The sequence below is a fragment of the Geotrypetes seraphini genome, chromosome 13 (genome assembly GCF_902459505.1).
Source record: "Geotrypetes seraphini chromosome 13, aGeoSer1.1, whole genome shotgun sequence".
Lineage (NCBI taxonomy): Eukaryota > Metazoa > Chordata > Amphibia > Gymnophiona > Dermophiidae > Geotrypetes > Geotrypetes seraphini.
The window spans coordinates 33,406,051-33,421,106 of NC_047096.1; the positions used below are offsets into that span (position 1 = coordinate 33,406,051).

The following is a 15,056-nucleotide window of genomic DNA, read 5'->3' on the forward strand; positions in this document are numbered from 1 at the left end:
ATGATAGTGTAGACCAGTGGTCCCCAACCCTATCCTGAAGGACCACCAGGCCAATCAGGTTTTCAGGCTAGCCCTAATGAATATGCATGGAGCAGATTTGCATGCCTGTCACTCTCTTGCATATTCATTAGGGTGAGCCTGAAAACCCGATTGGCCTGCTGGTCCTCCAGGACAGAGTTGGGTACCACTGGTGTAGACAACTCCTATATTTCCTCCCATCCCAGGCAACCACTGGTAGCAGTGGGGAAAAAAATCCCTCCAAAATACACAAACCCCTTCACTCTTCAGTCCATCAGCCACCCTAGCTCTCAGACACTCGCTGACACCTGACCATTTTCAAGAAGAGTTACAGAGTGAAAAATCATAGTTCAGTGATACTACCCACTTAAGTTTCACTGAATATGGCCAGATGGCCTGCACAGTGGGGTTTAACAGGGCAAGAGCCTCTCCTGCTTGGTTAAGCCCTTTTGAATATAGGGCCCATTGTTTTTAAAGCTTTTCTACAATCCTTACAAGGCAAATGACGCACCTCAGGAAGCAATGAATGCATTCCATACTATCATGCCCTGGCCTGGGATCATTTTTGTCTTATATTGCACAACCAATACTCCTCCGCAGCTGGTAATGCAAGCTGATATAACCAGTTCATACCTTGAGCATATTCATTCTAGGGGCAAACAGAAATATCTCTGCTCTTGTTTCAGTCTTTTTAGCAGCTTAACTGAAAATCTTTAGAAATCACAATTTAATTTTGCTTTCATGTCTCCATATCCAGTTGTAGCACTGCACATCAGCTCCATTTCCTGTTAGTTAACTCTGAAAAGTTTACTCCTGGAAGAAAGGCAGCAGGGAGAGTACAATGAACTACAAAATGAGCAGGAGAATTTACTGTTGTAAATTTTGGGATCCTGTCATCCAGTATCTCAAAATAATTTTTCCCAGCAGAGACAGTTTCCCTCACCCCTGACCCAGGTTTTTATTTACAGCACTAGTCTTTAAGCCCGTTACATTAACGGGTGCTAGAATAGATGTGTATGTCTGTCTGTGTTTCTTTATCTCTCTCTCCTTGGCCGCTGTCTGTGTCTTTCTGTCTCCCCCCCTCCCCCCCAAGCAAAGCTGTCTGCCGCCAGCACACACCTCCCCCCAAAGCAGCCCCCTTTACCTCTCCCTAACTGTCTCTCCATGGCCCTCTTCTATCTTCCCCCCCGAGCAAAGCTGTTTGCCCTAAGCACACCCCCTCCCCCCAAAGCAGCCCCCTTTCCCTCTCCTGTCTCTCCATGGCCTTTTCTGTCTTCCCCCCAGAGCAAAGCTGTCTGTTCCCAACACACCTCCCACCCTTCTCTTCAAAGCAGGCCGCGATCGTGGTGGCCTACCCCAGCGAACCTCGCAGGCCACTCCCCAATCCGGAAGCATGCTCCCCCCCCCCGATCCCATGCATCACAGGGAACGTGCCACCGAGGCCGGAAAGCGGCCCACGAGGCCCACCAAAGTCGGCTACGATCGCAGGCTGCCCCGAAGAGGAGGATCAGCGGCAGCGGCAGCAGCGGTGAGCGAGGGCAGGTGGTGTGTTCGAGCTTGCTTCAGGTTGGTGAGGGCGGGAGGAGGGGAGTGGCCAGAGTGATCCCTGCCTCCGCGTTCTAAAATGGAACGCGGCCACAGATCAGAAATTACAGCGGCAGGGATCACGAAGTTTCAAGAGCACATGCGCGCTCTAGGGTTTTATTATATAGGATGAGCACTTTCAGCTTACCAGGACACCAACTGCCAGAGTAGATCACAGCATTTAACGTGGCAAGGCCTGTGCTTGCATTTCAAGTGTTACTGAAGGCCCTAATTAGGTCAAGTGCACTTCGTCTCAGGTGTATTAGTATTCCCAATAATGCAGAATACTCATTGGAGCTGATATTTAAAGCAGGTCGGTGAACCCACTTTCTTCAATTTCCCAACATAGACAGGTAAAATCAGGCCATTTAACCTCCCCACCCCCTTATCAAGCTGTGCTGCTGAGCAGTGCAAACTAAATGCTGAGCTGCCCATAGGAATGGGCAGCTCAGCATTTAGCATCACGCTGCTCAGCAGCGCAGCTTGATAATAAAGGGGGTTAATTTGCTAAAAAGGCAGATTATATGCATATAAAAAAGACCAGCACTGTGATGGGACAAAAGTGGTGCTGGCGTTTATACGGGTCATTTTATAATAGGTTGCCTTGGTCAGGAGGCTAAATGGATGCCTACTATTTAAAGACAGGTAAGTCCTCATCATTGTGATGGACCAATGGATCATCACATTCACCAATCCATCTTCTTCAAATTAAACAACTATCCAGTCACTCCAACCAAATGTATACTAAATGTACGCTGAACTAGATCCACTCTATGTGTGTTAACTGAAGATGAAAAATCGTATAACATGACCTAATTGTATGCTAAACTTGACTCTCTGTACACATGCAAATTCATAACCCATTTAACGATGCATTGTGTATTTAACCTGGTAACTCGTTCTGAGCTCACTGGGGAGGACGGGATATAAAACCAAATAGCCAATCAACTGACCGAATGAATGAGATAGGCATCAATGTGTCTTTATGAAATATAATTCAGAAAGGCTTGAAAGCCTTTCTGTGTAGGGATGCATTTGAATTCCAGTGGCGGCATGGCAGCAGAAAGTGACAAAATCAGAGAGGATTTCTGGGACATACTTTTTTTTCTCTCTTACTCTAGGAATGAATTGCAATTCTCACTTTTCTTCCCTGTTTTGAACTTCACTTCCCTCTCCTTTTCTTTATTTTATTAAAAAAAATTCTTATATACAGGACATCTACAAACCTAAGTGGTTTACAAATTACACACACAATCAAGAACATCCAACCAAAGTGTATATCATCGTGTTGGTAATTACATTTGGTGGTACAGTATATCAAACATTGAATAAACTGTAACTGTAAACAGTTCTGTAGCTTCACAAAATCTGATGAGTGACTAAAATGCAGCCACATATATCTGTTCAGGAATTGGTAACATCGTAAATGACAACAGATAAAGACCTGAATGTTCCATCTTGTCTGCCCAAACTTATACACTCTCTATAATTTAATGATTTCATTTAAATTGTTCTTTTTCTTAGATATTTATGGACCAGAAACCCAGAGCTTTGCCCAATATTGTGCATCTACTAGAGTCTCTGTCGAAAATCACTCTAGCTCATCTAAACCATCCCAGCCCATCCTTAACTGAATAGCCATGTACGTGACACAGACCATACCAGTCTGCCCAGTATTGGCCTTAGTTCTTCCATATATATCATTATTTTCTGGTTAGAGATCCTCTGTGTTCATCCCATGCTTTTTAAAACTCTGTCACCTTTTCCTCTCCCCCACCTCCCTCGGGAGCACATTCCAGGCATCCACCATCCTCTCGGTAAATAATTTCCTTACATTACTCTTGAGTCTACCACCCCCTCAACCTCAGATTATGCTCTCTGGTTTTACCATTTTACTTTCTCTGGAAAAGATTTTGTTCTACATTAATACCTTTCAAGTATTTGAACATCTGTATCATATCTCCCTGTCCCTCCTTCCCTCTAGGGCAGGGGTCTCCAAAGTCCCTCCTCGAGGGCTGAATCCAGACAGGTTTTTGGGATTTCCCCAATGAATATGCATGAGATCTATGTGCATGTACTGCTTTCAGTGCATATTCATTGAGGAAATCCTGAAAACCTGACTGGATTCGGCCCCCGAGGAGGGACTTTGGAGACCCCTGCTCTAGGGTATACATATTCAAGGTGTCCGTCTCTCTTCATACATTTTTTGGCGCAAACCTCCCACCATTTTCATTGCTTTCCTTTGGTATACATGTGCATGGTTCCTAAGCCTGTCCCGGTGGCTCCCCAGCCAATCAGGTTTTCAGGAATCCCACAATAAATATTAATGAGAGAGATTCCACTGCATGCAGATCTCTCTCATGAATGTTCATTGTGGATCTCCTGAAAACCTGACTGGCTGAGGAGTTCCCAGGAAAAATTAGGAACCATTAATCTATACATTTACTTTTCGACTCCATTTGCACTCCAACCAAACTGTGCCCTTGAATATACCTAAACACAGGTCATGTACAAGTACATTCAATGTTATAGCACATCCTTTTGCATGTTTACCCCATGGGTCATTTTATAAGAGGCCTTTTAAGCAGTTTATAAAATGACCTAGTTAGTGGTGATAATTGGCCAGGGAATGAAAGAGGTTTGCTTTTTAACACTGGGTTTTACTAAGCAGTGTAAGAGTATTTTACTGCAGGCTGGCAAGGTAAATGCTCTGACGCCCATAGATAGTCAAGTTAGCCCTAATAAGTAACAGGCTTAATTTTAAAAACTTATAGTCATCAGCACAACCATTGGTCATATGTATATTCAGTGGCACTATTTCCATGGATAGTGCCAAAGAATATTCAAATAAAGTTAAGTGCCACTGCCAGCTTTGAACTGTACAGAATACATGGCCAGCCTTTTTGAATTCTAGGTTCTTTATTAGTAATACCAATAGTCTGAAATAAAAGACCCAGCCATAGATCAATATGTACTCTGATGACCACTTATTTATAATGCCATTGAAACAGTGCCTGATTCCCAACCCTAATAAAGCACAGCTTTGTAAAAGAGAGGGTAAATCTTGTGAATCATCAAAAAAGGTTCTGCTCTATAAGGCCTATATTATCTCTACATTAAATGTATGAGATAACACAGGCAATGCCTCCAAGTTTTAATGCAATACTGTTGGCACATACTGCAGGCTAAATGCATAAACTTACTACACTTTAGTAAAAGGAGACCTAAGTGAATTAGCGATCTAAATATGACACACAATTCCCCAAGTACAGGCAGTCCCCGAGTTACAGACACCCGACTTAAGTACAACTCGTACTTAAGAACGCAGTTCCGGCTTCATTTGATTTCACTGAGCAGTATTTCCAGAGGCATAGACTCCTACACTTCTCTTGTAGCAGTTTCAGGAATGATGCATGGCCATCTTAAGAACAGTGTGTGGTTGTGCAAGCTGTACCTTAAAGGGAACACTGGCCCTTTTGTCAGCTGGGAGCAGAAGTAAGCAGCAAGAACCTTAAAATCTACAGGTTCCGAGCTATATACAAATCTGACTCGAGAACAGCTTTAAAAATGTAACTCATTCTTAACCCGGGGACTGCCTGTAGTTGAGAACTAAATGGTCATGGTGTCAGAATGCTAACCTCTTTCCAGTGAAGCTGGAAACCCAAAGCAAAAGGAGAAACTGGTAGGTCAGAAGCACAAAATAATTTTCAGTTTCTTTTCTTTAAACAGGCACCACCCTGCCAACATCCTGTTTTAGATTACAGCACATATTTTGACAGTTAGCTCAGGCAAAATCTGGCATTCATAAGCATAGCCGTGTGCAAGAGCCAACAGGATGTTCAGCCTTTACTTATGGAAAAACTCTGCTGCTAACCATGCTGAGTTATTAGAGGAAAAAAACAAACCCATTTTCAATTTTATATTCACAAAAATCTTCTTTTTTCAGTTTTCTTCTTCTTGAGGGGTCCATGCAGAAAGCTACTGCAGGCAGAAGTGCATGGTTAAAGGGAGATCTACACACACACAGAAATGGGTTCAGGCAGTTGTGAACCTGTGGACTTATTAATGTGTTATTAGTGTGGGATTGTAGAATCTAACTACACTGTGAATGAGCCTCTTGCCGAATGTACATTACCACAATGTCTTAAATATGAATAACAAGATATACTGTTAACTGACAAACATTTAGAAAGGGAAAACATTCTAAGTCGCTGTATTTTGGGTAGTGACCAGTCTATAACCCCAATAATGGGCATTTAGATGGTCAAGGTGTGAAGGAGAGTATCATGGGAGATATAAAACATCAGTAAACTACCCTATGCACCTGTTAAGTGGGTTCTTAAGTAATTGTAAATTGCTCTGAATCTTTACAGCAGGGGTGCCCAATACGTCGATCACGATCGACCAGTAGATCAGAAAAGCAACGCAAGTCGATCACGGAGCCCATTCCAGGCTCTGTGATAGACTCGTGTTGCCGTCCCGATCTACCGGGCTGATCAGCCTTCCTCTCCCCGACGTTCCCAGCTCTCCCTGCAGAAGCATCGGACCGACCAGCATTCCGCTTCCCGACATCAATTCTGACGTCGGAAAGGAAGTTCTGGGCCAGCCAATCGGGAAGCCGAATGCTGGTCAGCGGGAGAGCTTGGGGCATCGGTGGCTTGGGGCCTGTTCCCTTATGGCGGCGGCAAACCTAGTGTCTTAGAGGAGGGCAGGGAGAAAGAAAGAAAGGGGGCAGGCAGGGAGACAGAAAGAAGGGGGGGCAGGGAGACAAAGAAAGAAGGGAGACAGAAAAAAGAAGGGGGCAGGGAGAAAGAAAAAGTTGGAGGAAAGAATGAGGTCTGGAGGAGAGGAAGCATACAGGAGGCTGAAAGAGGGAAGAAATATTGGATGCACAGTCAGAAGAAGAAAGTGCAACCAGAGACTGATAATTACCAGGCAACAAAGATAGGAAAAATGATTTTATTTTCAATTTAGTGATCAAAATGTGTCCATTTTGAGAATTTATACCTGCTGTCTATATTTTGCACTATAGCTCCCTTTTACTAAACCACAATAACAGTTTTTGGCGCAGGGAGCCTATGAATGTTTAGAACAGCGCGGGGCATTCAGCGCAGCTCCCTGCTAAAAACTGCTATCGTGGTTTAGTAAAAAGGGAGGGGGTATATTTGTCTATTTTTGTATGGTTGTTACTGAGGTGACATGGCATAGAGTCATCTGCCTTGACCTCTTTGAAAACCCCTGGAATATGAATGATAATTAACATTTTCTCTGCCTTTCAAGTGTGCTTTGTGGGGGTTTTTAAAAAATTTTATTGTTGGTAGATCATTTTGACTTTGTCAATTTAAAAGTAGCTCGCAAGCCCAAAAAGTGTGGGCACTCCTGCTTTACAGGCATAGTGCGATCCACCAATCCTAGATTAGATGAGATAAATATTTTTTTATGTATTCTTTTGATCCTTTGTAGTCAAAATGCCAAATTCCCTTTATAAGTGGCTGGCCTCTTCCCAGAATTTAGAACACATCTTGTCTAACCTTAGACTTGTATATCTTCATATAGTGATATATTAATAAACAATGATTGACTTTGAGCACAGGTTAGTGTTTCTTTGTAGTTTGACAAACACATGCAGTAGCAATCAGCACACAGCATATTAAAATGAATGGTAATGAGGTTATTAGCTTTTCTGACCCGATGCAAAGAACTACTGCAGAAGAATTTAAGGTAAGCACAATATGGGGAACCTGAATGCGAGTTCTGAAGGAGGATTAGCTCGCCCTTTTGCAGCAACTGCATTGGTGGAACTGTTAATGTTTCTTTGAAAAATAGAAAAAAAATCTCTGGTTCAGGTTTCCAACTGTCTTATGATACGGTGATTGTTCACTGTGGCAGGCAAGCTATATATAATGAGTTTAATAACCAGGAAGCCAAAGCCCTAGACAGTGAGCAGAGCAAAGCTCAGAATTGATGAGGAAGGAGCTAGTGCTGCTATACAAAACCAGCAAAGACAGATGGAGTAAGGGAAATGGCAAGGGACTGGGCAATCTCAGTGTGATATAATTACACAAATGCTAATATATTAACCTCTTGAGAGAAATGGCTACTCAGAGAGGCAAAGTGAGAGGAAGCAAGGGGGTTTCTAGACCAGTAAGAGATGAAAGAGCTTACTTCTGAAAGTCAATAAAACCTATCTGTCCAAAAGGTATGACAGATTGTGTCATCTGGTTTTAAATGATAGCCTGTACAGAATTCAACAATTAGAGCAGGTAAAATTTCTGGGATTCCTATAATTATATAAGAATATGCACTTTAAGGTATCAAAGGACTTTTGATTTTGCCCATTCCCCACTTTTCTATGTCTGCCGTACAGTGAAACCCTATGGAAACAGGATAAAAGAAGCAAAGGGGACTCCAAATCCTACACACATATCATCAAAGTCAAAAAGTCTTTTTATTGTGAAATTGTCATGTCTTTATTGCATTGTAACACCTCTGTGCAACAGTGAATCTGACGCACATGATGACAGACTGTTACACATATATTGACTGAAAAGTGAAAGGGACACTAAGTTATTGTATTCCCAGCAATATTCAATTTTCACTCAAGTCCAGTCTATTTCCTTATATAACAATTGGAGAATGACATGGGGACTAATTTTTCCCCGTCCTTGTGGGAACTCATTTTCCCGGCCTTGCCCCATTCCTGCAAACTCCATCCTCGTCTGCACAAGCCTCAAACACTTTAAAATCGTAAGTGTTTGAGGCTCATGCAGTTAAGGCAGAGCTTACAGAAATGGGGCAGGGACAGGGAAATTGAGTTTTTGCAGAGACAGGGACAAATTTGTCCCCATGTCATTCTCTAATAACAACAAAGCGATACCTTCCTGTTGTAAAAGAGTTTTTGTAGCAGGTAAAGGGGGCTGATATGCCAGTACATTTACTACCACCTCACTTCTCCTGCTCATATGCTATATGACCTTGTGCAAATCACTTCACCTTCCTTTGCATCAAGTAAGCCCGCTGGAGACAGGGAAACATCTGCTGTACTTGAATGTAAAGAGAAGATAAAGACCCTCAAAACCAAGAAATAAACAACTTTAGTCATATACAGGGTGACCCAAAAAAAAAGTGAGTTTTAAACTCAAATACAGACATCTGTATCTATGAATACCAAGTTTGGATATCCCAACAAGTCTGGCTACATCTCTCACTGATTAGAATTTCCCACCCCTTCGCCAAGCAAATGCAGGGATCATTGGGGTCTCATTCAGTGATCTCCATCACTGGTTTTCAAAGGCCACTGCAGCTCTGACATTCAAGATCTCTGCACTGAATATTCAGGCGGTGCAATTGCAGACGAGAGAAGTTGCTGCAGGTGAATAGATCTCCCAATATTCAGCTTGGCCATCCTAAGAACCAGACTGGTTTCTGTGGCTTTGAGGATCACACTTTGGATCCCTGGATTGAATCATAAAAAGTAATAAATAGACAGAACAACCATCCTGCTCATACCTCATCACCTCCGGTAGAGATTTAGAAACATCCCTTGCATGGCAGGGTTAGGTTTTCTGTTTTTTTTTTAAATTTTAGGCCTTCCAGAAAATAAATGCCTCTTCTGGGCAGTAGTCTGCTTTCCAGTAGAAGGAAGTGGCCCAAATGATGAAGAAAACTTAAGCTTTTGTCATTTTTTTTGTTAATTCTTGTTCTGTATTTCCTCTCAACTGCAATTCCTCAAAATGTGCTTAGTCATAAGAAAGCACAAAGGCAGTACCTTTTGCGATCAACAGCTTTATGTTTCTCCACCATACTAAGTGTTTTCCAGAGTTTCAGCAACATGTATAAAAAAAAACTGGGAAGGTTGCATCATGGTCCAGTTAACTGTTTAGTTCAACGAGAGCTTCCCCTTGAAGGGAAACAATGTTTTCCCCTTAGTCCTCATCCGAGCTCTCCTCTGACCGATCATCATTTGCAACCTTCCAGTTCTTTCGTTTACTTTTTTTCTCCTGAGTCTCTAAGTCAATGCGTGGCTGGGAGTGGTGGCGTTTCTTCTTCCTCCGTTTGGTCCAGGTCTTCTTCTCCTGGGGTTTACCTTCGCCTGAACTGCTGGAGATTTTGACTGTGTCAGGAGAATCACTCTCTGCCCCAGATGAAGGAGATGGCTGTTTTGAAGCCTTTTTTCGGGTTTTCCTCCTCTTCTGCCTCATTTTTCTTGCCTTGCCTGCGCTCTCTGCTAAGCTTTCACCATCACTTGAGGACTCAGATTGTTCCTCCTTCCTCTTTTTCTTCAACTTCTTGTGTGACCGCTTTCGCTGCTTTTTCTTGTGTGATTTCTTAGGTCTCTTGCGTTTTCGAGATTCTTGAGTGGTCCGTTTTACTGGCATTGATTTTTCCTTCCCATTGAGTGCACATTTTTCATCTCTCTTTTCTCCATCACTGATTCAAAAACAGAGTAATGAAAAACAATGCAATTCAGAAATTAAGAAAACTGACAAAAGATTTTACTTTGTATAATTACAGGATAACTTTGAACAGTACATGTATTTGTCATCATGCACAACTGAAATAGCCATTTGACAACAAAAGAAGTTTTAAAAACAACAGTATCACTACGGCAGAACTTCCCAAACTGTGGGTTGGGACCCCAATTGTGCTTGGAGTCACAACTTATGCAGGCTCTCCATAGGTATATCATTATTCTGCACCTCTGGGAGGGAGAGAAGGGATTAACACAATTTTATTTGGCATGATCAAGGGGTCACAGACACAAAAAGATTGATAAGCTCTGCACTATGGGGTTTTCATGAGTAACTATATGTATATATAAGTGCTGATTGTTGCTACTTATACCTGTATATGGCATCAAATTTAAGAAATCTGCAGTCTAAGGGAATCTGATGAAGGATTAATCCTCCAAAAGTCAAACATTTGGCCAAATGGAGATTATTTTCAATGCAAAAGAAGTAAACACAACTTTCTTTTCAACCACCCCTCCAAACTTCAGGTTCAAATGAGAAGTTCACAGGCGTAACAGGGCAATAGGTAAATTTCCCAAGATATAAATACTGTATATTGTAGTTCTAAAATAAGTAATAAATGTATACTCTACGGTAGCATAAAATATGCATCCTTTAAACTTTTACATGCTGTTTATATATATATATATATATATATGTTGAATGTGAGCAACAGGGCCAAGTAAGAGTAAATAAGGACAGATTCTTCAAACTGAGAGGAGCCACAAGCACTAGGGGTCACTCGGAGAAGTTGAAAGGGGACAGGTTTAGAACAAATGCTAGAAAATTATTTTTTACGCAGAGGGTGGTAGACACATGGAACGCGCTTCTGGAGGAAGTGATAGGCCAGAACTCTGTACAGGGATTCAAGAAGGGTTTGGATAGGTTCCTGGAGGATAAAGGGATAGAGGGGTACAGATAGAACTTGAGGTAGGTTATAGAAGTGGTCAGAAACCACTTCACAGGTCACAGACCTGATGGGCCGCCGTGGGAGCGGACCGCTGGGCGAGATGGACCTCGGTCTGACCCAGTGGAGGCAACTTCTTATGTTCTTAAGTAAGGAGAAATTAGGTTCTTACCTGCTAATTTTCTTTCTTCTCTCTAGACCAGCACAGCTCACTGATGGGTAATAGCTTACCATGACCAGCAGGTGGAGAAAGAGACAAACTTTTGGCTGTAGTACAAGTGGGCTGTGTAGTCCCAATTACAATCAGTCTGCCGAATAGCCAAGCAGAACTAAGAAACTAATAAGTATGAACTATAACAGCAACAACACTCCCCAAAGGAGTAACAACTAACAAAGAAATACTGTTGGAAATTGAATAGGAGAAGGACCTTCAGAAACGTCCCCACAGCTTGCCAGCTATGCCAGATGAATCAAAAACCACTTCTTTTAATCTCCCCTAACTGACCCAAAAAAACAAGATCCTGTAGAAAAAAACGCATTCTTCACGTGAATCACAAAAGAAACAGACAGGGCGGGGGCTGTGCTGGTCTGAAGAGACTAAAAAAAAGAAAATTAGTAAGTAAGAACCTAATTTCTCCTTCTTTAAGTGTCTCTCCAGACCGGCACAGCTCACTGATGGGACGTACCAAAACAGTACCCATAATGGGTGGGACCCCCGAAAGGCCGCCACAAGCATGCACTCCCTGAACACCGTGTCCCGACACGCCTGAATATCCACATGGCAGTGGCGCACAAAGGAATGTAGAGAGGACCAAACCGCCACTTTACAGATATCTACCGGAGGCACCAGGGAAGACTCAGCCCAAGCAGCAGCCTGATCCCAAGTAGAATGAGCTTTGAGAAATTCCAGAACCAATGGTTTTTTTTGAAGAAGATACATTGAAGCAATAGTTTCCTTGATCCAGCGCGCAATGGTAGCCTTGGAAGCACCATCCCCCTTATGAGAACCTGCAAAGAGGACAAAAAGACGACCCGATTTCCGGAACTCCTAGGTCCACTGAACATAAGAGTGGAGGACCCAGCAGACATCCAAATTGCGCAACTGCCTCTGTTCCAAAGAGCCCTCCCGACTACTTAAGCCTGGGAGGACCACGGACTGATTGACATGAAAAGGCAAAACCACCTTCAGCAGAAAAGAAGGAACTGGCCGCAGAAGACCCACTCCCTAGAAAACTCCAGGAAGGGAGGCCTACAAGAGAAAGCCTGCAGTTCGGAAACGCGTCTCACAGAAATAATGGCCACCAGGAAAACTGCCTTAAGAGTAAGGTCCTTCAACGTGCAGGAGCCCAGAGGCTCAAAAGGAAGGCACACAAGCACAGACAGTACCAGATTGAGATCCCAGGCAATTTGGCCGCCCTAAAAAAATGAATCGCATCTGGGGAAGAGGTTAAACACCAACCATGCAGCAAACTGCGAAACACAGACAAAGCCACAAGCTGAACCCAGACTGACGACCAGGCAAGGCCCCTGTCCAGGCCATCCTGCAAGAACTCCAAGATGTGAGGCAAAAAGGCACAAATGGGAATCACGCGCGGACACCACTTCTCAAAGATACGCCAAACTCACACATAAGCACAAGAGGTGGAAAGCCTCCGGGAGCCCAAGAGAGTAGAAATCACTTTATCTGAATAACCTTTCTTACCTAGGCATTCCCTTTCAAGAGCCAAGCCGTAAGACAAAAGGGACCCGGATCAAACACTGGAATGTGGTCCGGCGACAGGGGCAGCAGAAGAGGATCTGCCATGAGAAAACAAACCAGATCTGCGTACCAGTGGCACCTGGGCCAGCCTGGAGCCACAAGGATCACGCGTCCAGGGTGCCAAGCGATGCGAAGGAGGACTCTGCCCACCACTGGTCACATGGGAAACACCTAGAGGAGGCCCTCCATTGGGTAAGGCTGCACCAGAGTATCCAGCCCCTCGGCCTGAAGATTTCTATGCTGAATAAAGAACCATGGCACTATGGTGTTGATACTCGCCATCAGGTTCATGACTGGCCCGCCCCAGGCATTGACACTTGTGGCCATCAATTTCATGACCAGTGCGCCCCAGGTCTGCACAATCAACCCGAAGGCCGTATACTGAGACACCATTCGCCAGGATCCAGCTTGTGATGATTGAGGAAGTCTGCCTGAACATTCTCCGATCCCGCTATGAGGGAAGCAGAGATGGCCAGAAGATTAGCCTCCAGATGACTCCTGGTTCTCACCTGACGATTGACATAAGCCACCTATGGCATTGTCGGAGAGAACCTGAACCAACTTACCCACAGCAACTTCTGGAACACTAGCAACGCCAACTGGATGGCTCTGGTCTCCAGAACATTGATCGACCAAGATGCCTCCTCCGGAGACCAGCTGCCCTGAGCTGAGCAACTGAGACACCGAGCTCCCCAGCCAAGGGAGACTGGCATCCGTAAGAAGCACTGTCCACTGGGGATGATCCAGACTCACTCCCTGCAACAGATTGGAAGATTGTAGCCACCAACAGAGGCTGCGACAAACTAACCCCCGAAAAGGAACGGGAGAATACAGATTGTGCAACTGAGGTGACCACCGTTGAAGCAGAGCATGCTGGAGTGGCCACATGTGAGCCCGAGCCCACCGAACCACATCCAGAGAGGCCGCCATCAACCCCAAGACCTGTAAAAAAAAAAAAAAAAAAATCCTGCGCCCAAAGACACCGGAAGCCATCAGAAGGCGAATCTGCAACTGTAACTTGTCCACTCAGGCTCTGGGAGGAAGACCTTCCCCAGGCTAGTGTTGAAGAGAACCCTGAGGTACTCCAGGTGCTGAGACAGAGTCAACCGGCTCTTGGACAGGTTGACCACCCATCCCAGTGACTGCAAGAACTCCACAAACCGAGCCGTAACTCGGGAGCTCTTCTGCAAAGATTTAGCTTGGATCAACCAGTCGTCCAAGATAGGAATGAACCAGAAAGCACAGTTACTTACCGTAACAGGTGTTATCCAGGGACAGCAGGCAGATATTCTTGACTGATGGGTGACGGCACCGACGGAGCCCCGGTACGGACAATTTTAGAGTGATTGCACTCTAAGAACTTGGAAAGTTCTAGTAGGCCGCACCGCGCACACGCGAGTGCCTTCCCGCCCGACAGAGGCACACGGTCCCCAGTTAGGATAAGCCAGCTAAGAAGCCAACCCGGGAGGTGGGTGGGACGCAAGAATATCTGCCTGCTGTCCCTGGATAACACCTGTTACGGTAAGTAACTGTGCTTTATCCCAGGATAAGCAGGCAGCATATTCTTGACTGATGGGTGACCTCCAAGCTAACAAAAAGAGGGATGGAGGGAAGGTTGGCCATTAGGAAAACAAATTTTGCAAAATAGATTGGCCGAAGTGTCCATCCCGTCTGGAGAAAGCATCCAGACAATAGTGAGATGTAAAAGTATGAACTGAGGACCAAGTAGCAGCCTTGCAGATTTCCTCAATAGGAGTGGAACGGAGGAAAGCTACAGATGCTGCCATAGCTCGAACTCTATGGGCCATGACAGAACCTTCCAGTGTCAGTCCGGTCTGAGCATAACAGAATGAAATGCACGCTGCCAGCCAATTAGACAACGTACGTTTAGAAACAGGACGTCCCAATTTATTCGGATCAAAGGACAGAAAGAGTTGGGGAGCTGATCTGTGGGGCTTAGTACGCTCTAAATAGTAAGCTAGAGCCCTCTTACAGTCCAAAGTATGTACAGCCTGTTCTCCAGAATGAGAGTGAGGTTTCGGAAAGAAGACAGGCAGAACAATGGATTGGTTGAGATGGAATTCAGAGACAACCTTAGGGAGAAACTTTGGATGTGTACGCAGAACCACCTTGTCATAATGAAAGACCGTAAAAGGTGGATCTGCAACTAGTGCATGTAGCTCACTGACCCTCCTGGCAGAGGTAAGAGCAATAAGGAAAAGTACTTTCCAAGTGAGAAACTTGAAAGGAGTGGTAGCCAAAGGTTCAAATGGAGGCT

The 15,056-nt window shown here is 44.3% G+C and overlaps 2 protein-coding genes across 7 annotated transcripts in view; one reads left to right on the forward strand and one right to left on the reverse strand.

Annotated features, from left to right (window-relative positions):
* PIH1D2 (PIH1 domain containing 2) overlaps positions 1-15,056 on the forward strand; it is a 155,175-nt gene that overhangs the window by 58,699 nt on the left and 81,420 nt on the right. The gene's annotated exons all lie outside the window — the stretch shown is intronic.
* Positions 8,029-15,056, reverse strand: part of NKAPD1 (NKAP domain containing 1) — a 42,518-nt gene continuing 35,490 nt past the window's right edge. For all 6 annotated transcript variants that reach the window (XM_033918583.1, XM_033918580.1, XM_033918581.1 and 3 more), the window contains one exon: positions 8,029-10,032. In XM_033918583.1, coding sequence (XP_033774474.1) covers positions 9,528-10,032 — 505 coding nt within the window. In that variant the 3' untranslated portion in view covers positions 8,029-9,527. The remainder of the gene's footprint in view (positions 10,033-15,056) is intronic.